Raw genomic sequence first — 27,184 nt, 5'->3', positions numbered from 1 at the left:
TCGCTAAATAAGAATATGTTTACTGAAAAATACAAAAAAACAAACCAAAAAAAAAAAAACCAAAACAGAAAACCTCAGTCAAGGGGGCCAGAAAAGGCTGTTTTTAAGAAATTTCAAATAGATTCACTGTGTAACAAATTCAGTCACAAATGTCTTTATACAATTTCTTTAAAAGCCATGTCCTTTCTCTAGCATATGGTAAATTATTTACAAAAACATACATACAGATTCTCAGGAAATTGAGGTATTAAAAAATTGAGATATATTCATACAGCAAAGAGGTAGTCATAAAAATCCATCATCAACTAAAAATGAGCTTATTTCTAGCATTATAAAAACCTTACATTTTTAACCCCTGCATTGTTTACATTTTTCTAAGTAGTAGAAGGTAGATTTCGGCACTTTGGTGATCTTTATTATTCCTAGGTCTTTTTCACATGAAGATTAAACACTGATTCGTATCAATAGAACGTGTGCCTTGAGCTCTTTCCCCAGCAGTGTTAACAGGCTATACCAAGTCTGGCACTCCCTTTTGCCAGGTGTTTCCCATCTCCACGCCTGCTCTTTTGATGAATTACACTTACGAGATGTCCAGCTAGAATCAAGATTGACACATCGTGGCCAGAGAACACAGGAAAATAAATCTGGTTCTCTCAGAAACAAAAACACTTGCCCTTGTATCAACATACATAATCTTCTAGAATTTAGGAACAAAAAAAAGTGTAAACATGATACACCTCCATGTTTCAGTTTGACCACTCATAAAACGAGAAATGACCAATCTCATTTACAGGTAAAATTATTTCAAATTCATCTAAAATGAGAAGTTATTAGGCTTAATGATGTAAAATATTTTAATGCTAAAAAGACAGGAGTCTCATCAGAAACCAATTTTTGGCACTTGAACCTCGGAACCTCTGCAACCCAGAGAACTACCAAATAACGAAAACTGAAAGGGCTGCTTTTCTCAGAATGGCTAATTCACAGCAAAAGCAGGGAGAGGGGTGGGGACAAATACTGTTTTAATGAAATGGTTTTCGTCATAAATACTGTAAGTATACTCTTTTGTATAGTGTATATTGCTCAGAGGTAATTTTTAATCATGATCCTATTTCATTCTTCAATGAATTAGATAGTAGTCTTTAAAAAATCCTTTTCAAAAGCTGTTTTCCTCGGTTATTGCTGTCTAAATATTATCTAAAGCTATGCTATCCAGTGCAGGAGCCACTAAACCACATGTGGCTGTGTACATTTCAATTAATTAAAATTAAAAATTCAGTTCTTCAATCATACTAGCCTTTCTTCAGGGGTTCAGTAGCTACGTGACTAGTGACTATCATATTGGAGAGCACAGATTAACATTTCTATCAAAAAAAAGTGCTATGGGACGGCTCTGAACCTGAAGAAAGTGCATTGTGCTATCTGCTCATGAAATTTTTCAAACTCATTTTTAAAAAGTTGCTTAAAAGTATCACTACATCTCTAGGCTACAGGTTATTATTGATCTCTGTTCATAGGTGTGAAAGAACGGTATCAACTTTCTGGTCTTTATTAAGACAATTTATGAAGTATTTAGAATTCCATATAGGGCCCAAGTAAAACATGAACTCAGATATTTTCACTACTTGACTATAAAAGAACAAAGTGAAGATTTGACAGGCATGATGAGAGTAATTTAGCAGTCCCAATTAAAACAGATCTCTTCTTCCACTAATATCCATAAATCCTGAAATATGAAAGAATACATAACTGCCATTTAAATCTTCTCACAAGAATGGGACAAAAAGCCCTTTAGATATTGCTCTATTTTCCTTTGGTCTTAGCAAGGGGGAAACAAAACAAAACAAAACATTACTTAAATATAAACAAAAAAGAGTAAATAAAAACTGTCTTACAAATAAATTGCTATGGGACAAGGACAGAAAAACAAGTGTTGGTTTAATGCATGAGAAAATGCTCTCACTTGTATTGATAGCTGATATATGAGCTGACTAATAACTCTGAATACTTTTAGTAAAATCAAGTTCATGTTGTTATTTTCAAATTTGTCAGAACACAAGGTGAGAGAGATAACAATTGTGTATCACTTCTTCCAAATAACTCTTAGATGCAAGGCAGGAAGTGGGGAACAAAATAGATTGCCTATTTTTTTCTTTTTTCTTCTTAGTAGGTGAAAGTAAAACAACTCGAACATAAAATGCACACAGCTGTATCTAAAAGAAAAATGCAAACACAACTTAACCATACTTTATTTGACTGCATCTTATTTAGACAGCTTGCACATTTCAAATCCCATTAAAACTCTCTCTCCAAAAGGATATGGGACAATAGAAGAAAATTATGCAGCAATATCCAGTCATCAAACAGCAGTCCAATATTTTGAGATACACATGATATTTTATAGATACTCAACTCATATCTGACGTCAATATAATTTATGGTTATATTTTTACAAACCTGAAAGCCCTGTAACAATATAGCACTCATTTTAGTGATGTCATGGTGCACTGAAAAGTAACTCTGATGCACTACCAATTTGCTTTTATCTATGCTCCTGGAAAGTGATGAACTTTATGATTTTTAGACACCATAATAAATATACACATCCAGTCTTATACATGTCAGCCAATACCATAACACAGGGCAAGGTAAAGTTAAAACATGTGACAAACAAACTTCTTTACATAGATTTGTCAAGCAAATGGGGAGGGTACTTTAGGGAAGAGGCAGAAAATATTAAAACCAATTTTTTAATAGTAATTTTTTTTTTTTTTTTTTTTTGCTGGCTTCAGCTTCAAAACTACTGTCTGGTTTATGATCTGTGGAATTCTCTAGTTTCATCCTAATGTAAGGGAAATTATAGTCAGCCCACACATTAAAATGGTAGTATACCCGTTAGCTTCTTCAATACTAACATATATAGCTTCATGGTAGCATGTATAAAAATGTTCAGCAGTAGCAGCTGCCAAACCAGTGTCAGTGGATAGTACAGTCAGTCTTAAAGAGGCAGCACCCCATTAAAAGAAAGTTGCACCAATTTTGCTCAGTTTTAGCCAAGTGAACTCGCTCTATCAATTTTAAGTGGAGCTGTTTTAAGATTATATAAGAAAAATGAAAGCCCAATATCAAAAATTAAGTTAATGTTTGATGCTACTTCACCTGAAATGGAGACTTAATTTTGGTGCTGGGTTACCATGCTAGAGGATAAAATTTTAGTCCACTTAAGTAAACAATTTCTGCACACCCAATTAAAGACATAAGGTAGACACAGGTATTCAACAAACACCAGCTAAACAATATGACAACCATTTGACTTTTCAGTCACACAGTTAAGTTTGTGTTTAAAACACCCAGTCAATTCAGCAAAATTTGGTCAATTCTGGGTGAAAAGGTCAGTAGTGATGGTTTCATTGACAATCTGCCAAAAAATTAATGGCTGAGCTAAAAATCTAGCATGTATTTACTTTAGAACTGTCCTCATTAGTGAGTCAAGCAAATGTACGTTCATCAACAATCATTACCTATGAACCAGCAAGTCAAATATAAAGTGGTGAGATAAAATTTGATAATGAAAGTACTGAACTATTTTACTAGTTCAATTCCCTCCATATTAAAAATAATAGAAGCATCATTATGATTGGTATTCCTCTAAGTGCTAGATAGAGTCCAAATGAAGTCTGACCAAAAACGTACTCAAAATGGTCACCTGGAAAGCTGAGTATTGCGTGGTCTTCATATTTTTAATGTAACCAGTATTCTGCCCATTAAACTTTCAAGGCAATATAAAATGGAAAGAAAAAGTTTTCTTTAAAAATAAGGAACTATAAATGATCCCATCAACAGGAAGATTTTATTTTCACCAAATTTATGTATCTTTATTTAAAAAATACTTGTCACCATGTTCACTTTCAAGACACTACACTGAGCAAGGAGCAGCTTTCCCTTAAAAAAAACAAAAAAACAAAAAAACATAACAAAAAGGCAACAAACTTTCCTGAAAGGGGGCTTTTACCAACTGTTAATGGAGGTAGGGTTTTTAAAAATACAGTAATTATAGCCATAAAATAAAATGCAAACCAAATCCTAGAGCAGAAGTAAAGCATATCCAAATTAATGAAAAAACAATACATTCCTACAAAACATTTTTCACAGAGAATGAATCTTTTCTTTAATGGGTACCTAGGTTTTCCAGTCAAATAAATTATCCATCACAGGTTTCCTGACTCCATTGAAAGCAATCAACTTTAAAATTAATTACATTGCACAGATTGGCCAAAACACAATGTAACTAATGAACATGGTGATGGCTATTAAGAAAACCTATAGAACTCATTCCAAGAATTTTCCATTTCTCCCTTTTGTTTTTCTGGGAACTAATAAAGTAAAGCTCCCCCAAGAATTTGCACAAGTGAAAAGAAAATAAAATCAGTTTAAAACAGATACAGTGCACCTTGGAATTTATTTTCAAGACCAAGAACCAAAAGCGAAGCATTTTAAGAAATGGAAGCAATGTGAATCCAAACCAAGTGGGAAAAAAGTTCCAACTACTTTGTAAAAGCTGTTCCTCACAGCTTAGTAACAATTTTGATTAAATAAAATCATACCAATTTACATTAATTTTTCTACTCTTTTCCAAAAATTCCCTCACTCTCAAAAAAAAGTGCATCTAAAACCCAGCAATTCCCGGCTTCATCAACTTTTCTCATCCCTTTTGAGTCATTTCTCAAAGATTTTCCAAGTAGATTCAACTTCTTACTGTAAGAAAAGAAGGGACTTCTACAGTAAACCACTCTGTCACTCACCTGGAAAAAGTATCCAAATTATAAAAATCTGAAATAATTTATTACCAAATTTAGAATTTAAATAAAAACAAAAGTTTGCTTGCAAAGGCCTTAAAGAAAAGGAAAAGGTAGCATGCATTCAAAAACTATAGAGATGAAGACAAATATACTTATCTACACAGGCACTGGCAGACGCAATTTAATTGTTATCTTTACTCATTGTTAAGACACACCCAACCCTACATAACATTTTTTTCATTCACTAATCACTGAGGTACCAATATTCAAGAATGGAAATTTAATATTGAAAAAATAAAACCTAAAATTGAAGCTTTTCCCCCACCCCCTCAGAAAACTATGGCAGGTTTCATGTGAAATGTTAGTATACTCAGAGAATTTTACAATCTACATTGGCTTTTTTAAGGAACAAAAATCATGTTCCACTTCCTGGTTCTGTGATAAAATTATCACTGTGTAAATAACAATGTCAGCAGATTTTGCAAATGAACAAACAAATCTTGGCTATCAACTGGCACATCTTGTTGGTACCAAAAGAACTCTTTAAGTTTAAAACAATCTCTTTTAATTCAGAACAAATGCGCCATGCCAAAGTGCAACAAATATTGTGCGACACTCAAATGAGACACTGACAGATAAGAGCTGCATGGAAATCACTAAATCCACCTGCAAAGCAATTCTGTACAAATTGCATTGCATGCAAAGGTCGATTCTGCATCGTTGGAAAGTTGTTCCTTGATGTCAGTTTCTCAACGCAGCCACAATTTAAGTCGCAGTGCATCAACTCCATTTAAATAGTATCTGAACAGCCTCTTATCTCGAACAAAACCAAGATTTTCATAAAGTTTCAAAGCAGACTTATTCGTTATTTCTGTTTCCAAAACAACCTTCAAAAAAAGAGAGAGAAAACTAAGTTATAATTTTATAATATTTGAAACTAATTTATAATTTCATAATTTGACAAATAACAATAAGATCAAATATTTAAGAAAAAGAAACTACATTTAACTGTCTTAAAGTTGATGGTGAAAACAGTAAATATTAATGACATACAGGAAGAACCCAGAAAAACAGTCATCAGAATTATAAAAGTCATTCTCTCTCAGGGCAAGGGTGGGGTGGGAACACTGGGGACATTTTCTTTTCTATTGATTTTTGTGAAATGTTTGGAATTTCTGGCAATGAGAATATATGTTTTATACTAAAACAAAGATGAATTCGTTCCCTGTATAGTGTGACAAAAAAAATGAAGAAAAAAATCAACAATCAAAGATTTAAGAAAATAAACCAGTACTTGAAACTATTCAGATTGACCTCCAACTCCTATATTTTCATTAATATGTCATCCTTTATCCTGGCGACAACTACCATATTTGTCTACAGTCAAGACCAGAGTCTGAAAACTATCGTCCTTAGACCAAATATGCCTACTGCCTGTTTTTGTAAATAAAGTTTTATTGAGACACAGCCATGTCCATTGGTCTGCATGATGTTTATTGCTGCTTTCTCAATACAAAAGCAGACCTGAGCAGTCGCACCAGAGACCTGTGGGCTGCAAAGCCTAAAATATTTACTATCAGGCTCTTTGTAGAGAAAGTTTGCCAAACCTAGATCAAAGGTACCAAAACTTTAGTGTACCTGGAGGGCTTATTAAAATAGATTGCTGCACCTCCCCTCCAGAGTTTCTGAGTAGGTTTGGGGTGGTGCCCAAGAATCTGCGTTTTTTAAAAATTGCCAGGTGATGTGGATTGCTGCTGGTAAGGGGACGACATTCTGAGAACTACATTCTGAGAATGTCTAGACACTATGGATATCAACACTTAACAGAGGTATTAACTTCTATCTGGATCTTTTAAAATATTACTGAACCAGTGGCCCTGACAATGAAGAACTGATACTTTTGACTATTATGTGATGTTCTTCTACTTTACTTCTACCTTCCCCTACCAAAATATCCTCTATCCCATCCTCCCAACTTTTACATACATAGCTCTATTTGCCTTTCTATTGATTCTCTACCTACCTCACTGAGAATCAACACAGTGAGTCACAGTTACTGTCGGGATGTTATAACCCCGAGGTGTTTGGAGTGGGAAAACAGGGCAAAGTATAATTAAACAAAGGCCCAAGTAAAGCCTACGAGTCTCTTCCTGTTCTATCGCAAGCTATAAAAAAAAAATCTGACAAGAATTCAAGCAACAGATATAAATAATAGAGAAAAGACTGTACTTCAACTCATTGGATCCAAAAAAGTCATGATCAACTCCTCTACAATTCCGCACATCAGTAACAAGATCTCCATCCCATCAATGCCTCAAACCTAAAACCTAAGAGTGTTCTCTGTACTTCCTTCCTCTCCACCCGGCTACATACATCCAAGCATTGAGTATTTCAATTTTCTCTCTTAAACCTCTCTTAAACTGATCCTCTTCTTTCTATCCCCAATGACAACATTCTAGTCTAAGCTGCCATCAACTTTTATTATAAATACAAGAACCTCCTAACCCAAAGGTCTCCCACTCTAGGTACAGTGATGCTCGTTAATTCCCTGCTTACAACCATTTATTGACTCTCTTTTGTCCTCAAGAAAACGTCCACAATCTAACAGTAATCTAAAGAGACCTAAAAGGTCCATCAAGATATGGCCTCTACCTACCTTGCTAATTGTGCTTTAGGTCTCCCCCAGTTACTCGCCACGATCAACACTAAACTTTCAGTTTCTGGAACCCACCATTATCTTTCCTACCTTAGACCTTTCACATAAGCTGTTTTCTCTGTCTGGAAGAACATTCTTCCCATCCTCCTCTTCTTGCTTTTGGCCTTAGCATGTCACTTCCAGACTGGGTAGAGTATCTCTTTCCCTTCATACTACCCCACAGCACTCGGCACTGCTCCTTGTTCAACTGTACTTTCATTCAATGTTTGATGAGTATGACATCTTTCCCAGCTGGTGAGCCCAACAAGGACAGGGATCATGGGTACCTTGTTCACAGCCATTTCCTCTGCACCTAACACACTGCTTGACACACAGCAGGCTCTTAAACATTTGTTAACTATATATGCCCTTAGTACCTTTCATTATATTACATACATTACATAAATAGGAAACAAACGAAAGTACTGCCAAGCTTTTAAATGACCAGAGTACTTAAACAGAAAGTATCATCTTACGGCAATTACCTATGCAAACAACTCATGAGAGCAAATCACACACTAATCCAAACTTTAAAAAGATCTAAAACCAAGTAATTAATAGTTCAAGATCAAGGGAAAATGTTCCTATAAAAGTTATACAGCAAGCAAACTGGTTCAAGATGAAAATAAAAAGTCAACAATTTCTCTCTGCTCTTAAAAAAATGGAATTTAATGTTCAGTAATGTATGCCATCCTCCAGTTTGGAACACCCCAGTCTGGTCAATGCAATTTACCAGTTTGGAACTATTCTCTTGAGTAATTCCTAGAATTCTGTTTCATGCCAGCACCTAATTACAGCTATAATGTTAAATCAAAACAATATGAGAAGCAATAAAGCTGCAGCAACTCAAAACTTAGAACTGATTTCACAGAAATAAAAAGGAGAGCGACAGTGTAAAAAAAATACTTTTTGAAGGCTTACTAAGTGCTACGTAAAGCATTTCACATGCATTATCTCATATTACATGCATATGTCATAATGTTATTTTCACAAGAACCCTATGAAACAGATATATCTCTAACTTACAAGTGAATGAAACTCAAGGCCACCAGTAGAACAAGAATAAACCAGACTCCAAATGTGAACTAGAGCTTAATAGTATCCACTCTTCTGTACCTGTGATTGCACCCCAAAGTAAAACAAAGCAGTGAATGGGAGATCTAACATAATGAAGGGGATCCAAGTCCATATTCATTAATATCCAGCAATCTAAAATATTCAAAACACAGCTGAGGCTAACTATAGCTACATAAATATACACTTGACGTGTAAGTTAAGAGTTGAATTCAGGTTTGTTGGCAGCCTAACGGATTAATAAAATAAAGCCCAATTTACAGAAAAACATTACACAAAGTGCTAACACCTTGGTTAAAATGAAAAGATTCTCTCAGCACACTCACATTCTCTAATCAAAGAGATCATGTATTATTTGACACAACAGAAAACGCCACAAAAGAAGTAACTACTTTTTAACACTTAATTACAAAATTCTTATAAACATACTAAAAGAGAATCTGGGTTTATACTGGAAACTCTCTATAAAATTATTCTTTTAGTTCACATCATGGGAATATTATATAGGAAGCCAAAGCATAATAAGGTTATTTTAATCCTAAAGAAACTTGGCTAAGTTGAATTCTATTTAACAGAAAATAAGGGTTACAGTGAAGTTCTACGGATTCTCTCAGGAACACACCATTGTCAGGATGAGCCAAACCATTACAGTTTAGAAAGCCTTCTTTAGTATTACAGGCTAGGAGCTCCTGGAGGGACGGCAAGCACCATTTTATTGTCTGGCACCTCACAGGCCTTACACTGACAATGCTGACTGAACAATTTTACTGCTCTTCATAACATCCCTTTAAGATCAGAATCACCATCACACTGCACAAAGAGACAGATTTTAAAAAGTTAAATGACTTTCCTATAATCACACAACTATATCGACAGAAGATGGATCTAGAACCCAGGCTTATCATATCCAGATCTTTAACTAGGCCAAACTACTCAACCAAAAATCCTTACAGTTTAAATAACTCCATTTTACTCTGTTCTTTACCTAGCTGCCCTGTCTCACAGCCAAACTATATGTTTCCAATGAAACTAAAAATGTTAAACATATAATTATTAAACACAAAAAGCTTAAAAGTCATCTTGTACATTACTATAAAATGTATGTTATTTTGTTAACATGTAACAGGTTTATTATTGGTTATTTAAATAAATTTCCCACTGTTGGTGGGAATGTAAATTGCTACAGACATTATGGAAAACAGTGTGACGGTTCCTCAAAATTAAAAATAGAACTATCATATGATCCAGCAATCACACTTCTGGGTATACAACCAAAGAAAGTAAAATCAGGACCTCAAAGAGGTCCCCATGTTCATTACAGCATTATCACAGTAGCCAAGATAAGGAAACAACCTAAATGTTCATCAACAAATGGATGGATAAAGTGGTGCGTGCTGCCAGTGTGACAACATGGGTGAACCTGGAGGGCATTACCCTAAGTGAAATGCATCAAACATAGAAAAACAAATACTGCGTGATCTCACTTATATACAGAAACTAAAACAGTCCAACTTAATAGAAGCCGAACGTAGAATGGTTGTTCCAAGGGGATGGGGATAGACGAAAATAGGAAGACGCTGGTCAACTAAAAATGTTTTAAGGTCACATACTGCACACTTAACCTCCATTAAGAAATTCTGATTCCAGTATATTTTCATCATTTATGAGTTAGTTCTGAGTATTAATATCGTAGTAACCATACCATAAATCTAAAAAAAATTTGAAATTTAAATTTCCAGAGGTGAACATTTCAGGGACATCTACAGCTTAAAAAGTACTGCTCATCATGCTGCTCCATTCATTCTAATTTATTTCCAAAAAAAGTACATAAAAGTAAATGGCCACCATGTGGGTTCATTATTTTAGGTACACATGAAAACTCATTCATGTTATTTGTATATATTTTTCTTACTGTCTCCCCTAATGTAAAACCCAAGCTCAAGAAGCTTCTCCTAGTAGCCACTAAATGTTTGGCAGCCAGACCACATAGAGGAGTAACCAAATTCAAGCTAGATTAGCAATATAGGTAACGCATTTCTTCCTCATGAAGTAATGAATCCACCTGTTTCTTTTTCTGATGCTATAACTTTTTAGTCAGATCTAAATATACAGAAAATGGAAAAGATCTTTAGCTATGCTGTTTAAACATGTCTAATTCTGATATAAAAAGTTAGGAAAGTCATAGTAAGGCAAAATGAAAAGATCTATTAGACCAGAAGAATAATACCATTGTTACTTGGGCAAAAGCAAGATCTACATTTCAACTCTGTGAAATGTACAGATCTACATTTCAACTAACCTCGGTTTAATTCACTCTGAATTTATCTTAAAACGACAAGTGGCAACCAAAAGCAATATAAACATGACTCAAGGTCATAAATAAATTCTGCAAACGGAACAGAAAGTAAAAATTGACTGGATGTGTACAGTAAAGCTTCATAGAGATTTCCAAATGTATCTCTCTTAATAGGCTCATAGATTCAAAAATCTCTCTCTGTAAGATTGAAAAAACAGCAGCACGACCTAAGCAGTAGAAGATGTAATTTAAAACCCTTCGCAAATGTCTTTCTGATAATTTGTCAAAATTTCTTAACACTTTAAAAGAAAGGAAGATTGACCTAACTTAATGAAAGTAACATCACATGTCAGTTATTTTATAATCTGGTCATTGTATTCTTGGAGAATTATAATTTCAAAGTTTTCCTCAGAACAATGAATTATATACAAAACTATTTTTATATATAATTGCTTTTATCAAAGGGTACTTTAATAACTTGGTTAACCCTGCAGATATATATTTTTTTATGTACACACACACAAAAAAAAGACGATTGCTGTTCTTAGAAGCTTAGAGAGAAAGACAAGTTAAAAACTAATTAGACTGGGAGATGGGGATTGACATATATACACTAATATGTATAAAACAGATAACTAATAAGAACCTGCTGTATAAAAAAATTAATAAAACTAAAAAAAGAAAAGAACTAAAAAACAATTTTTTTAATGAAAAAAATAGACATATCGAAATTCAATAGTCCACCCCCCCCAAAAAAAAGAGGCATAGATAAGATACTGGAAACACAAAACTGATCATTCAACCAATATTTATGAACCATGTACTCTATCACAAATGCTGTACTAAATAAGTACTAAGAATACAGCAGTAAACAAGAAAAGGTATCTCTGCTCTCAGTGGCTAAGGCACAGTCTCTGAACAAGTAAATTTAAGAATTTAAGCATAGTAAGTATTACAGAAAGGGAGGTAAAGAAAACCACAGAAGGTGGTTTTCAAGGAAAACTTAAAAGGAGTTGTTGATATCTGAATTGGGTCTTAAAGACTGAGAAGCATTTTAATAAGCAGAGGAAGACCAAGAAGCTACTGGGTCTAGCAAATACAAAGTAGTTACACTGGAGTGGAGGGGAAAGAAACCAAACCAAACAGGATGAGATGGTAATATAAGGAAGTAGAACCAACAAACACACTACCATCAAAAAGTAGAAGGGTAAAGAGGACAGAAGAGTTTGTTGCTTATATGGTTTAAAACTCAATGAAAGGGAAAGTGAAAGCCTAATAAAGAGTAAGCAAGAGTTCTGTCCCTTTCTACAGCAAATCCTTTATCTGAACAATATGGGGCACAGATAACCAATTTTTTTAAACCATGGAAGACTTCCCTAATCCAGAGGCAGAGCTATTCAAACTGCAAAAACCATCCACTTAAAACCATACAACAGAAATAAGTTCATGGAATTATACCCATTTCAGTCTACGATTGAGTAAAACTCATTGCTTGAAAAGTAAGAAAAATGAATCAGAATTTTAAGCCTACAATGAATAGTTCTACCATAAAATGTATCACTAATTTAGGCCTTAACCTTAAGACTATAACAATATAACCAAAATCTCATCATTCCTCAGAACTTTCAAAGAAAAACCAATACTATTTAAACATTTGATCAGTTAAGGTAAAGCATACTACCTGTCTCATAGGCAGTAACTAGGATAACTCAGAAAAGGCTTTCATAAGGGACATAATACTCCCTCCTTATAACATCCCTGTTCACTGGGAACCACACTACTCAGTAGAGGATCAAAACATGGTCTTATCATCCCAAAGATTTCTCCGAACTGTTAAGCAGCTTTTGTGAAGCCTGACTTCTATTCTTGATGAGCTGTCTAAGCCAATATAGCCATGGTCCATATTGGACTTACACTGATGAAAAAATTTATATTCGATTTTATACTCAAATTTTAGTTACCAATGATGTAGATAATCAGGGTACCTTTTACTTTTTTTTACAGATAATCACTGTACCTTTTACATTTTGAAATTAAAAGCTGTGAATATGAGATCCTTTGCCATGTGTGAATTTTCTTATTCTGGGTAAAAAAATTAAATATCCGTAAATCCCAGGATGTCTTCCCTGTGCTGCCCAGTATGTCTGTAGGCCTTCTCATACAACCACGATTTAGTGTGATCTGTCAAACTACGAACTGTGAATGTGGACAAGGAGCGTGAGAATACTCCGCTGTACATCTGTACTGACATGGAGTCCTGTTCATGAGTTACTGTTAAGTGGAAAAAGCAGTTACAGCAGAATAACTGTGGTTTCATTTGTCTAAAAAATATGTGTAAACATCTGCACCCACATGTGCTTAGAAAACGGGAGGATGCAAACCGCAAGGTTAATAGCAGCTGTAAGGGGAAAGAAAGATGAAGAGTGGAAAAGCGCGAAGATGGTGAAAGAAAGGACTTTGCACCCCAAATACACACAAATGATGATGGTTAGTGACTGAGTAAATTTTGTACCAAAAAAACCCCACTTAAAAAAAAAAAAAGTAACCAAAACAAGTTACTTACTGCAGTCTGAGAAAAAATTTACCTAATTTCAAGTATTTTGAGAACTCTCTAAGGCACATTTGCCCTCCAATAATAAAGACAAGTGTTAGCAGTAATGCTTATAAAATTACTAGCACAACTCTGGTCCTTCTTAGTCACCACTGTTATATTAAAGATATCTGTACTTCCCTAGTTTATACTTATCCCCTTCCACATTACATAATAGTAAATCTTAACATTCCCAACCATCACTATTATTTATTGAGCACCTACCGTATGTAAAGCGCAGTGCTGCAGGATACAAAGATACTACCTGCCTTCAGGCCTTACAAACAATCTGAAGAGAGAAGACGCTTTTATGCTAATTTACAGATAGATCTACATTTAAAAAGTGGTTGTCTTTCCCCCCTCCAGGCTTATTATTTAATGCTGAGATTTTTTTCAAATGTGAAATGTTCTTCATAAGGGCTGACAGTTGGCGCACAGGGAAAAAAAAAAAAAAGTATTATTTAGAGAGAAACCAAGGCCAATACACAAGTAAATTACAATAAGGTTTATAATAAGAGCTACCTTAAATGATTTAACTGATAACAAATCAGAGTTCTGAATACCAGTTATTTACTAAAAATATCTAAAATTTTACCTTTACATTCTGACACAAAATTTAGCTCCCATTATCATCTTAAAATTTGTTCTAGGTCAAAGTTCATGTGTTTTTCAACGGAATGTAATTTTCAGCACAAATTACATTTGTACAATAATAGCTTGCAATGAAATCTGCAGTACAATTTATTATGGGCTATTTATAAAAATACCCAGTAGAATACAGCCCAGGATAAAAGGTCTTAAACATTTAGGAAGACTTACCTCATCACAGTCTCCTTCAACCATAGCATATATAGCTTTCTTAACCAAGTTAGTACCTAGAATACAGAGCTGAGTATTAATGAAGTAAAAAATGTAATTAATTTCTTAAAGATACCTAAATTATAATATTCATAAGAAGCAAAGAAATGTCAAATGCTGGGTTCTACCCTGAATGAGATACACAGATTATCTCAAATTAAGTGGGGAAAAAAATTTAGACTTAAAACTGAGAGCCCAATAGGACCTATGCATAGCAACACAAGTTTCCTCTTGAAAGACCTATCTCCTGATATATATCCTTTTCTCAGGTGTAAATGCTGTTTAATTCCAAGAAAAAAGGTAAGATATGGCCAGAGCAACCCAGGAACTTCTTCAGCTGGTAAGAACTCACTCCATGACCTTTGAGCCAATCTTGCCAAAGATCACACCAGAACTGCTGTGACCCAGAGTGGGCCCAAGACACTGTGTTAGTTTCCACAAACCTTATAGTAAGCCTGGGCACACCAAATGACGTCAGTGGTGTGTCTGTATCCTAGTTTAGGGTCAGATATACTTAGCACATTAAAGGGAAAACAAATGCTAAATCTGATCTTAAGAGAAGAAATCCAAATTTTCTCTCTCAATTTTCAAACCATGAATACAAGCAAGCACACGTTACATGGGCCATACAAAATATGTCTGAGGGCCAGGATGCAATCTTCAAGGCACTGGTTTCTATCCTCTGAAGTAGCCAGGCAATTTGCCTATCATTTTCCATGAGTCCTTACCAGCTCTTTTTAATACATCAAAGACTCAAACTTGGCTTGTATAACAAGCCCAATTCATTAAACATCTTAGTGGCAAACTGTAACACTATAAGAAAAGTTGGCTGAACCTAATGTACTAAGTAAACCTATTCATAATGACTTCTCATGATGTCTCAGATTGTGTGAAGCAGTCTTAAACTGGACACTCATAGTTTAAAAAGAAAAAACTACAAGTGACAAAACTGCTAGTAATTAAATACTGGTACAGGCATCAAACTCTTTTTTCATGAATACTTACTTAGCTTCAGTACCTCTCAGAATGTGCCATGCTCAGACAAGTGCTTATCTACCTGATCCTCCATCTTGAACAAAGAGCCAGTAGGTCTTAGACACTATGACAGCTGTTCTTAACAGGCTTACATCACAGCCACCTGGGGAAATTTCAGCCCTACTTCTAACAGGACAAATAAGATTCTCAAGGGGAGGGGCTTAAGCATTTGTTTTTAAACCACCCAGATGATTCTAATGACCATTATAAACCATGAGTATAAGATTAACTGCAAAGGCCAGGAAAGGTAGCCCAGGAAAGAGATGAGTTTGGGAATAGTAGTAAGAAACAATTCTCCTTTTTCCTGGTCCTTCCCGAATTGCTAATATAATGTTTGATGACTAGTACTAAATAATGGTAACAATTTCTCCATAATTTTGCCTTGATTGAGGACCATTTAACCCAAGTACACACAGCTGCTTGAGTGCTGTGATCAAGCACCCTAATAATGCTATTAAAAACTGCAGAACTTAGTATAATGCAAAGCAGTTTGGATATGATCAAAAAAATGTCTGGAGATGAAAACTGATCACCTTCTAATTGTTAGAAAGATAATCTCTCAAATAATTAAACAGTAATAAAGGAAACAATTCATTTTTAAAACATTTTGAAAATATTTTGAAATAAAAGCAATCAATTTTCTTCCCTCAGCTTCATGCTCATTTCTACATACTATTTACATTTAAGTCTTCTGCTTCAAAAAAAAAAATGAAAATAACTTAGGCATTTTTTTGTGACATAATATTTTTCTTACCAATGCCATTTCTCCTGTATTTGGAATCCACGGCTAACATGGCTATATAACCTCTGCGGAACATCTTTTTGTGCATATCCAACTTGCAAACGATGGCACCTACACACTCCTCCCCTACCATGGCCTTAAAAATAAACAAACAGTTACAAAGAATACATTGCCATCAGGTATTGCATAATTACCCACAGAAACAGCAGCCAACCATTGGTCAGTGTTTCTGAGGGAGGAAGAAATAATGAGAATTCTAGCAAGAGAGCAGTCACAGAAGTGTCAGAAATCTAAATCCCAGAACTCCTTCAAATGTTCTAGTTTTAAAATCTTTCAACATTCTTTAGGACATGAATTTCTTAGGCTCATTATTAAAGCCTAGGGGGGAAAAAAAAGCAAATTTCCACATGGTAAACATTCAAGTACTTTATGAGGTGCTTATAATTAGTTGCAATAAAGAGCTACATGTTTAAGATATGGGAAAGGGGAAACATGTGAAAATAATTTTTTTAAGAAAGTCTTTTCATTAGATATCACAAAATATTGTGAAACTTATCAACAGAGTACTATAAATTTATATTTAATTATAATAAAGTGTTAGTGAAAGACAGATATAAGACAAAATATTTACACCTGAATAATAGTTAGATTTTGATCAGGGAAAAAAAATCTAAAAGAAAAAGGATTATTTTTTAAGGTATTCCTTAGATCCTACCCAAGGGGTTTTTGTTATTGAAGGACTACAAAAACTAGATATACGATGGTCTCATTTTTAGGGCTCTACTGACAGTGTGAGTCATTGCCATAAAGCTCACAGAATATCTAGATCTCAAAATCAAAGCTTCATATTAAAGCAAAAGCTGTAATTTTTACAGAGCTTTCTATTTTAATAAAAATGTACAGCCTTCCACACAAAGATTACTTATTAAATAAAAGCTAATCAGCCTCCATTTTCATTAAAATTTCCAGTATCACCATTGAAAATATGTTTTTCAAAAATTCCATCACCAACAAAAAGTTCTAGTAAATATTGTACTCTGGTAAATATAAATAGTGCAATAGTTCCAATTGTTTAATAATGTGTCAGACAGAAATACTTGTTTGCTGTAAAGAGCCCTCATAAAAAAAATATGAAAGCTTCAAATCATCTCTTAATAAAATTAACTTTTCAGAAACTATTTCAACAACAAAAACCAGGAATGGGTTAAAAAAAATCAATAAGCAAAGCCCAATTTACACTTAATACCTCTCTTATCTTGAATCTGTTATGACTTTTTTTAGTTCATCATTCTGTAAATTGATTAAAAAGCCTTTTTTTCAACTGTGGAGAAATCTTTAGGCAAGATAATTCTAATCCATTTCACGCAAGCCTAAACTAGGTCAGGAGGGATATTAATTTTATTTACTTATTTTAATTGAAGTATAGTTGATTTACTTTGAAGGGATATTAAATTCAACAATCCACACTAATTCATTTCTGTTTTATCAACACAATCCAAAATTATTTGGGGTCAATAAACCTCTAAAATTGTTATTTCCATTTTCATTCATGATAGATCAATCTGGTTCTTTCAAAATTCTTTTGAAGAGTAAAATTTCTTTCTGTATTAAGTCCTGAAACATATACAAAAGTTGCCTGGTTGAACAGCATTTTCTGATTTGAACATAACTTATTTCAAATAGATGTGTGTGGTTGTGTGTGTGTGTGCATATATCAGAGATGACAGGTACATTAAAAAAATTTTGACCTGACCTCATAAGCTAGGAGAAATGGAAATCTATACCAATCTATGATACAAAATTATAGGACAGCTACATTTCACAGTTAATAAACCATCCAAAAGGGGAAAAAATTAAAACCACTAGACACAATATATCTGGACAATACTTTCAAACTGGATAGGCATTTCAAACAAATCTTCTTTGTCCTCGGACCAAGAAAGTAATAAGCAAACAAAGTATTATATTAGTTCACTTAGACTAGATTGAGTTCTTACTAATCAAGAATCTATAGGAACAAAAATCAAGTTGTACACATCATTTATAAATAAAAGCCCAATATATGATTCACTGTTATTAGTAAGATGTTCAGTGAGGAAGGCCAATTCTGTATTTTTTCCTGATAAATTGCTGATGAATATACACTTACAAGAATCACTGAACTGCATGTTAAGTTTTTACAAATAAAAGCTTCTGCACATAAATTTGGAACTCATGCTATTAAAATGTGTTCTTTTTTTCAAGGATGGGAACTGAAAAATTCCAGGCAAGATTAAAATTTAACTCTACAAGACCAAATGCTTGTCAATCTATAAAACTTGAAAAATACAAGCTGTGTGAAATACGGATTCCCAAATTCCAGAATATCACAAATAGGAAAACAGAGGAATCTGGAAATTTAAATTTAGAACAAATAACAGAAGTACTATAGTATATCACTGGTAATAAGTTTAAGAAGTTCAAAAAGGCACCAACAACTGAAAATACCATGAACTCAAAAGAGACAGAGATAAATTATTTAAGTACAGAGTAAATGACAGTGCCTCCCATTTGTACAGTACCATACTTTCACATCTGTTACAATTATTAGGAAGAATCATTAGAAACTGTCACTTTTGTTAGTCAAATATGATCAAGTATTGGCGATTTTCTAAGGTTCAACCACATATATTCCATTTGATCCACTGCAGGTTACTCATGGAAACCAGGAACATTCTGAAGATTTCTAGTCTCTTAATATCGTTGTCTGCAAGGACAACTATTACTTGGTGAAGCATAACTTGGTGACACAAGGATCTTGGCTGAATGACTCAAGGGTATGTCATTTTTCAGCTTCTTAGTTGTTTCCATAATGACAGGCCAGGAGACCTGGGTTCTAGCTTTACATCTCTGGACCCTAAATATCTGGAGATGCGAACATTTTAAGTCACTCTGGTCTTTAATTTTTTTTCATTAAAAAAAAAAAATTAAGCTGAACTAGATTATCTCTAGGATCCTTTACAGTTCTATAATAATATGAATTGAAATAAACATACACTTATATTTGTTTTAAATTAGTTCTCATGAGAAATTCAAATTTTTTAAACACCAATATAAAGGCCCCAGTTCCAAATGGCCTCTGATTGTTTAACTATTGTTTTATGTTCAATACGTCTAGATCCATACTTGCATTAGTAAACCTTACAGGTCAACCACTTGCATATTATCACAATTTCTAGATATTGAGAGTTTAATGTTAAACAAACTGGCTATTAAGGGTTAAAGTTCAAATTAGCTGTTGAATTGGGAGGAGTCTATGTAAAATCAAAGTAAAGTTTACTAATATTCAGTTTATCAGAGTTTAAAATGGCAGACAAGTTGAGAGAGGTGTAGGTAATACCAGAACTCAAAAGCTGACTAATCATCACACATACACAACTATTTTCTGGAATTAACAGAAATACATAAACTATTTCAATTTAAACTGTAACTAAATTGTATGCTTTTGTGAATTAACTTACAATTAAATCAATCTACAATCTTCAGCATTTATAATAGCATTTGATATGACATTTATAATAATGCTATGAAAACCATCTTCCCATATTCATTTGACACAGACGTGTCTTAGAACTTCTATTTTGATGCAATGGTTAGAATCCTGTAAGAGCAGTTTTGTAGAATATAAAATAGGTCCCAGTTTAAACAAACATACTAAACTGAAGTTTAGCAAAGTGAACGCAGAAAATAGCACAGCTACCATTATCAACAATACTGAGGTTATATTTTCAGATCACCACCAAGCTACAGAATCAAAAAGACAGATTTCTAAAGTATTGCCAAAGCGTCTTACAGGGAATTAGTAAATGCAATTAAGTCAATTCTAAAACAACAAATAATGGTAGTGGCTTTTCCCTTCACATATCGTAAAGCACTCCTTAAAAGCATGTTGTCTTTCTTCAATAAAATTCAATGGAAACAACATGCTTGTGAGTACATGATATAAAGCACATACCTGCCATCAATATTTAAGTGAAAGGTTTCATAGACTGAAATTGGGAAACTATTGGTACTACCAGTACTACGTAAGTCAAAAAAAAAAAAAAATTCAGCTTGTTTGGTTAAGCCAAGTCTTTTTTACTCATATATTAAGCAAAAAATTTCTGTCAACTACATCACACACAAGCCAGCAATAGTACTAGGACTTAAGCATATCTATGACCAGCTTCTTTTAAAAAAAGAAAAAAAAATTAGATTAGTTAACAATTTCACACTTAGTTTCCTACACTCCCAAAAAGGGTATTTTGTTCAAGTTTCTGGAGTCTTTCAGCCACCAGAAGTGTTAGTTAGCGCCTTCTGCAACCATGCACCAGAAAGCAGGCTGGCTACAACTGCTAACTGCCCTGCTGAAGTAAAGGGAAACAATCTCCATAATTATGGAATACGCTTCTAAGATTTAATTCTCCAGTGTGGCCACAGCAAGTTTACTGACAATCATGTACACCAAAACATGTTTATGCATACACTCTTCCCTGATTATGGCTGTAACTGAGAGATTAATAAGGCCTGTATCCGAACAGAACCATGTTCAAATTAAATGACTGCAAAGTGCTTTGAGGATGAGGGAGGATAATTAAAGACGGTTAAACATGATTATAAGCTAATGCAAACAGGATACAAGACCCCCAACATGCATCACACAGGCTTATTGCATTTACATCAGTATCAAGTTAACCCGGATCATGAACCCTTACCTTCAAAGCAATTTCATTAAATAATTAGAAGTGCATACACGCACTTTACATCACGTAACGTACTATGAAATGCAGGATACATCCACTGCCACTCCAGCCCTCACACTCCCTGCCCCGCACGGCCTGGATCTCTCTGCTGGGTTCACCCTATTTTCATTCCACCCACTTACCAAGAAGCACAGCTGTGGCCAGTTGTGGATAAAATATCTATAGGTATAAATGGAGTAGGGTTCAGACAGATCTTTGGTGATCAGTCTCATGATATCGGGCATTTGCAGCTCGGATTCATATCGGACATAACGTATAGTCCGATCCTCCCCAGGCTCAACCTCCCGGCCTGAAGGGCTTCTCAAACTGCAGCCGGCGGTCAGGGATGAAGACAGCAGCCGCACCTGCTCGTCTTCCTCCTCCTCCTGCTCCGGGCCCTCCGCCAGTCCATTGCGGGCCGCCGCGGGATCGCTCGCCGCCGCTGCCTCTGCGGGGCTGGGGAGCGCAGTTCTTGCATTATTGGGGAGGCAGGGAGGGGGGCTCTCGCCCGAGTGTACCCCGGCACCTTTTGTTGCAGTCGCTCTGGGGCCCCCGGCGGGGGTGGCCGTGACCGTGGCCGCCTCGGCCGCGCTCAAAACCTTGCTCTTGAGGGAGGCGGCCGTCCGGAGGTGCCGCAGTTCGGGGTTGATCAATCCGTTGAGCTGCAGCTGCTCCTGCGGCGGCTGGGGGCAGCGGAGGCACGGATGCCCCTTGGCCGCCGCCGTCGCCTCGCCGCCCGCCGGGCTCCCGCCGCCGCCGCCGGCTTCGTGCTCCTCGTCGTCCTCCTCGTCCTCGCTGCAGCAGGCGAGGGCGGCCCCCGCCGGGAAGGGACAGCGGGGCTCGGCCGCCGCCGAGGCCGGAGGTGCTGGTGGTGGGAGGAGGCTGCTAGGCCCAGGCGGTACCTCCGCCATCCTAGAGGAGACACAGACCGAGAGGAGAAGCCATGAGACCCGGCGGACGAGCGCGGAGTAGAGGGGGCGGGGGGCGGCCAGGGTTGGGGGGGAAACAAAGGCAGAAACCGTCCCTCACAGAGCTGGCGCCCCAATTCCGCGGGCCCCCCCCAACTCTTCAGCGCCGCCCAGCTGCTCAGCCGGCCACCGTCCCCGTCCGCCCGCGCCCATCCGCCAGCCCTGTCACCCGCGGCCCCTCCCCGTCCCCACCGCAGGCTCACCCCGCACAGGTCCCCGCCGCCACTGCCGCCACTCCTCTTCCTCCTCGGCCGCCGCCGCCTCCCGCACCGCCGCGGCTGCCTCCACCGCCGCCAAGGCTCACACTCAGCCGCCGTCGCCGTAAAGCGCCTCGGCTGTTACCCCGGGTAAAGTTTCCTGGGCCTGGCTTTACGACACTTCTCTGCCTGCCGGCTGCCGGGGCCGAGGGAAAGGGGCGTGGAGGGAGGTGACCTGTGGAGGGGCGGGGACGAAGGTGTCTCCTACGGGCCCCGGGGGAGACCGCGTGCTAATGGGTGGGGCTGTAGGGCGGGGAAGTTGCAGAGGGCTTTGGAGTCACCAGCTCCCAACCCACTGTCCTCGGCCTTGGGGCTCAACCGCGGATCTTGCAACGCGAGGCCCGGGAAGGATGGGAGGGACAGGCGCTCCCACGGAGCTGTCGCGAAGCCCGCCCGCTCCGGGCCTGCTGCCCCGGCCTTGGACAAGTCTCCTAAAAATGCTTTTCCTCAGCTGTACAACGTTTAACCTTAGCTCTGACCGGGGGCGGGGGAAGGGCTACCCGCGTCCCTTAAAAATGGAGCAAATCTGGAGAGAAAAATCCCTGAAAAGGAGAGGAAGTTAAAAACTTTGAACTGTGAAAAATATGGGAATGGACTGATGAAACCTGGTCGTTTGCAATGTGAATTAGGTTTAGTCTTTGCCGCTTCGAAGCAAGAGAAAGTGGACAGGTAGTCCTCTTCCTCTCTCCTTATCCCCTTCACCCCGCCCAGGAAAACTAGAAGTAAATGGGATTAACAGGTGCGGGGGCAGCTGCAAGCACGCCTGGGGAAGAGTTAGAGATGTTGAAAGAGAGTGACAATGGCTAAGAAGCACATTCCTAAACTTGTGACCCGAATTGTGATAGGGTGAGAAGCACCAGTCAAGAGGTGTCCTGAACCTGCTCCCCGCCTTCTCTTAACAAGTGGTCCCCCTGCGCGGATGCAGAGGGAAGAGAACTGACGCACGCGCCTGAGCGGGAGGTTCCGCTCTTTCCGCTCTGGTCCACAGCCACGATTTTCATAAGAGGAACACAGGTGGTGTTAACTCACCAGCACACTGAGGAAGTTAAGTTTTTTAAACTGAATGTAGAACTGGGCAGGTCTGCATTAGATGAATGTTTTCAGGGATATAATTCTCTGTTTGCAATTTTTGCCGTAATCTAAGCTAAAAAGAAGAATACATTGTAGCATAGCTGTTGGATAGCCGTTAAGGTCCTTGTCACCAAAGATGTTAAGCAAGTACTATCACCTTCTATCTAGAAGGTCAACCTATAGTGATAAAAATAATATAATGTGTTACTATGTGCCAGGCACTGTCCTAAATATCTTACATGTATTTATTAACTCATTTATAGGTTTTTATAGAAATACATTTGTGCACAAATAGACATGTAGAAGCTTATTTATTTCAGCCTTTTCTATAGTAGGAATAAATAATTCCAGACCACCTAAGTATCTATCAATACAGGAATGATCTTATGATACATAAATACTATAGAATATTACTGTTAATTATGTAATTGTTTAAAAGATTGAAACAGACATATATTGGCACTCCTCCTGCTACTATAGCTGCATTGCAGATTACCCCACAGCATGTGGTATAAAACAACTACTTATGCTCACAGATTCTTGTGGGTCAAGAATTCATACAGAGCACAACAGGGATGACTTTCTCTGTTCCATCGTGCATAGGGCTTCAGGTGGAAGACTGGAGGCTGAGGACTGGAATCATCTAAAAACTTTTCACTCTCCTATTGATGGTTGTTGCTGGCTGGAGACCGCAGTTTGGGAGACCGCAGTTTGATCTCATGTAGACCATGTTGTCTTTTAGTATGGGCTAGTTTGGGCTTCGTCACAGCTTAGTGGCTGGGTTCCAAGGGCAGGTATGCTAACAGAGAGAGAGAGCCAGGTAAAAGCATATTGCCTTTTATCACTGAGCCTTAGAAATTATGCAGTGTCATTTCCGCTGCACTCTATTTGTCCAGGTTCCAGAGGAGGGAGAATAGACCCTATCTCTTGATTGGGGAGAGGCAAAGTTCTTAAAGAGCATGTGGGACCAGAAGTATTGGCTGTGGCGTCTTTGGAAATTACAAGTTGCCACAGGTGCTTACATGGAAAGACCTCCTAAATACCTTAAGGGTAAATAAATGAGATGTATAATAAGCACAATGTGATCCCATTTATGGTTTTTAAAAAGTACAAAACAAAGCTATATTTCCAAATGTACATGCAACGTTTAAAGATATGTCTGTTTCAAACCACAATTAAATATTTGTGTAGTTTTATTTTACATGCCATGTGGTTCTTAATCCTACTAATCCTATCTGTTATACATAAAGCCATGAATATGAGTGTCCTTAGCTTTGTTTTATCCTAAATGAAAGAAAAGGCATACATCAAATTTGAGGGCTATAGAATTTAATCAAAGTATGAATATTAGTATATTGTTTTACCACCTGTAATCCTGGAACACTATGAGATTCCCAGGTAAAGTGTTTTAGTTAACAATTTGATTCTTTCCCTTGAACTTGTGGTGGGGAGGGGTGAGTGCTGACAGTCTGCTCTTTGACCCTCTTTCCCTTTGAGAACAGTGGTTGGCAATCCCCATTGTAGGCACAGATTTTGCTTGTAGAACTGAGGCCCCAGGAGAGTATGAGGAACCAGAGAGTGCTATGGTCAAATGGTCCCCATTTCTAGTACTTTCAACCTCATTCTAACTTTCATAACCTGCCCAAAGACATGGACAGGCTGATTCACAAATCTCCATCTGGACTGGGGAGAATTATGTATTCCTACCTACATATTAAAGCTATCAAAAACTCTCGGTTTTCAATTTAGCTATGCTCCCAGCACAGCACTCTAGAATTATCTTACCTGTCTTCCAGGTTTGCTTCATCCAGCAGCAGCTATCCTTGACCACTACAGTGCTTGCTTCACACTCCTTCTCAGCAGATGATTCTGCCACCGTTTCACTAAGAAAAATGAAGTATTCCATAGGTGCACTCCCTCAATGTTCTCCCCTCCTATAAATGCATCTATATCTGAACTTACTCTTAACCTCCTTCCCCCTAGTCTTAGTGGGAGGGAGACGGCCCAGTTCTTCAAGACTAATGCCTCCCTCCACCTGTGAGCTTGATGCCATCTCTTTCAGTCTTCTTTGGGACTTGTCCCATCATTGTTTCTCTCTCCTGAATTGTCAGTGGTACCTTTGCTAGCTACTGCCTCTAAGTTTATAAATGTGCTCCATCTGGAGACCTGCTACCATGGTTTCTTCCTCTTCTTTCCATCACAGTGAAACTGCTAGTCTGCAATAGATATGTAGCCACTCACTGTCTCCACTCAGGTGTAAGTTTGCTCTTCAGCCAACTGGTTGGCTTCCACCTCAGCCCTTCCACTAACACCTTTCTGGCAAAAGTCATGCTTTATGGGAATTCCCAGGCGGTCCAGTGGTTAGGACTCCACCCTTCCACTGCAGGGGGCATGGGTTCCATCCCTTGTCGGGGAACTTAGATCCTGCAAGCTGCAGAGGTTGGCCAAAAAAAAAAGAAAAAAAAAAGTCACCCGTTATAAAGGCTAGACCCAATAAACTCTTTTCCACTCTCGTGTCACTTTATTCCTCCATGGCATTTGATCCTGCTGTGCTCTACTGAAAACTCTTTGCTTGGCTTCTGTCATACCACTATCCTTTGCCCTCCTTCTCTGAACATTCCTTCTCTGTTTTTCTTGATAATAGTGGTCTACAATCATAATAGTAGTAGCTAGCGTTTATGTGGGCCTACCCCATACCAAGTATGTTATAAGCAGTAGCCCATTCAGTTCTCACAATAACCCTATGAAGTATGCAGTATGAATTGGTGGTTAGAAGCCAAACCAGAATTGAGCTGCCAGCCTATTTCTGTGTCAATTACTGGAAAGGGGCTGGGCTTACTTTTATATCAATTAGGTCTATTTGAGGCTGAGAGTAAGATGAGCTTCTTCTGATTATGGCTTGGAGGGTAGGAGGGAGGCATAAAGAAATGTCTGTAATAAAAGTGGCTTCAAATCCTGGCTCTGCCACTTACTAGCTATGTGGTCTTGGACAACTTAATGTTTCTGGACTTCAGATTCCTCTTATTGAACGTGGGTAATATATTACATGCCTCATAGAATTTTGGAAGTGTTAAATGAATTAATATATGTAAAGTGTTTTAGACTAGCACAAAGCACATAGTAAGGCCTCAGTATCTTTTAGCCTGTCTCCCATCCCACCCTCCATCCTCAGCACTTCTGCCACTCCTGTCCTCATAAAATGCGAACTGATTATGTCAGTCTCCTGTTTAAATCTCTTCAGTGACTCCCCATTGCCAAATAATCAAATCTAAACTTTGGTTGGGGTACTTTGGCCACAGATAACAGAAAAAACAACTCAATCTAGTTTTTAAATAAGTGAGTGAATTAGATCATGTAAAAGAGATCAGAAGCAGGGTGAAGTTCAGGGTTAGTTGGTTCAATGATATTATTGAGAATCCAGGTTTTTTCCTCTCTTCTGCCATTCATAGAGTCAGCTCCATCCTAAAGCTGGTTTAGAACAGACACGTTGATCATTACAGGGACTGAGTCTGTGAAACTAGTCCAGGAAAGTTAAATTGTTTTGTTTGAATATTGCATTAAAACACAAACTATGTGAAATTAAATGCTTGTTTTATTACTTTTTTTCTGAATGAGGAAGTATAGAAACGATGAAGACATTGAAAATCTAGACTTAGCACGATATGAATGTAATGCTAAGAATAGTGCCTCAGGACTCACTGGGGTGGGTAAGTCTCTAGTCCTAATATATTTTGATTTGTTACTCCTTTTAATATGTGTACAAAACTGTAAAACCTAAAATGCAACCACAGTGAGGAAATAAACAGAATATGGTGACCAAGATATTTGTAATGTTATATTTATACACTGTAATGGAAGTCTCCAAGTAACCTCACAGCTGCTTCTCAGAGTTCCCATAGGACAAACCTTTGAAGTTCAGGGAGTGGCTAATGGTCCCTTTGATCTCCTTAGTCTTTTTGCACTTCAGGGAGCTTTGGAGGAGGGCAGTTTTGCTTATCACTGGGCCTATTGTTCAAGCAAAAGAAAAAGCAACTTCCTA

At 37.3% G+C, this 27,184-nt stretch overlaps 1 protein-coding gene and 1 pseudogene across 2 annotated transcripts; one reads left to right on the top strand and one right to left on the bottom strand.

The window, feature by feature from the left end:
* Positions 1 to 22,161, bottom strand: NAA30 (N-alpha-acetyltransferase 30, NatC catalytic subunit). Of its 2 annotated transcripts, XR_016392180.1 has the most exons (6): positions 22,021 to 22,161; positions 20,993 to 21,761; positions 16,102 to 16,225; positions 14,274 to 14,329; positions 13,680 to 13,874; positions 5,573 to 5,686 (listed from the first exon to the last, which is right to left on the bottom strand). XR_016392180.1 is itself a non-coding variant. In XM_022570480.2 (5 exons), the coding sequence occupies exons 2-5, from the start codon at positions 21,758 to 21,760 to the stop codon at positions 5,549 to 5,551; spliced, it is 1,086 nt and encodes a 361-aa protein (XP_022426188.1). In that variant the 5' UTR covers position 21,761; positions 22,021 to 22,158; the 3' UTR covers positions 1 to 5,548. The 2 variants fall into 2 exon arrangements, 1 of the variants encoding a protein (XP_022426188.1); XM_022570480.2 differs by lacking the exon at positions 13,680 to 13,874 and having other exon boundaries at positions 1 to 5,686; positions 22,021 to 22,158.
* LOC149750299 (uncharacterized) lies at positions 21,513 to 23,110 on the top strand (annotated as a pseudogene).
* Positions 23,111 to 27,184: the final 4,074 nt, after the last annotated feature.

Source organism: Delphinapterus leucas, chromosome 2 (genome assembly GCF_059928025.1).
Source record: "Delphinapterus leucas isolate spDelLeu-1000000601 "Yukka" chromosome 2, BTC_Dleu_Yukka2, whole genome shotgun sequence".
Classification (NCBI taxonomy): Eukaryota; Metazoa; Chordata; class Mammalia; order Artiodactyla; family Monodontidae; genus Delphinapterus; species Delphinapterus leucas.
This window is presented reverse-complemented; position numbering and strand designations above follow the sequence as displayed.

What these genes read in the sequence shown, in the direction of transcription:
- NAA30 (XM_022570480.2), bottom strand. Translation starts at nt 21,760, where the DNA reads ATGGCGGAGGTACCGCCTGGGCCTAGCAGCCTCCTCCCACCACCAGCA. An exon ending in ATACAGGAGAAATGGCATTG is followed by an intron (nt 14,330 to 16,101) that starts GTAAGAAAAATA and finishes TCTGTATTCTAG; the next exon opens with GTACTAACTTGGTTAAGAAA. An exon ending in TTGAAGGAGACTGTGATGAG is followed by an intron (nt 5,687 to 14,273) that starts GTAAGTCTTCCT and finishes CTTTTTTTGAAG; the next exon opens with GTTGTTTTGGAAACAGAAAT.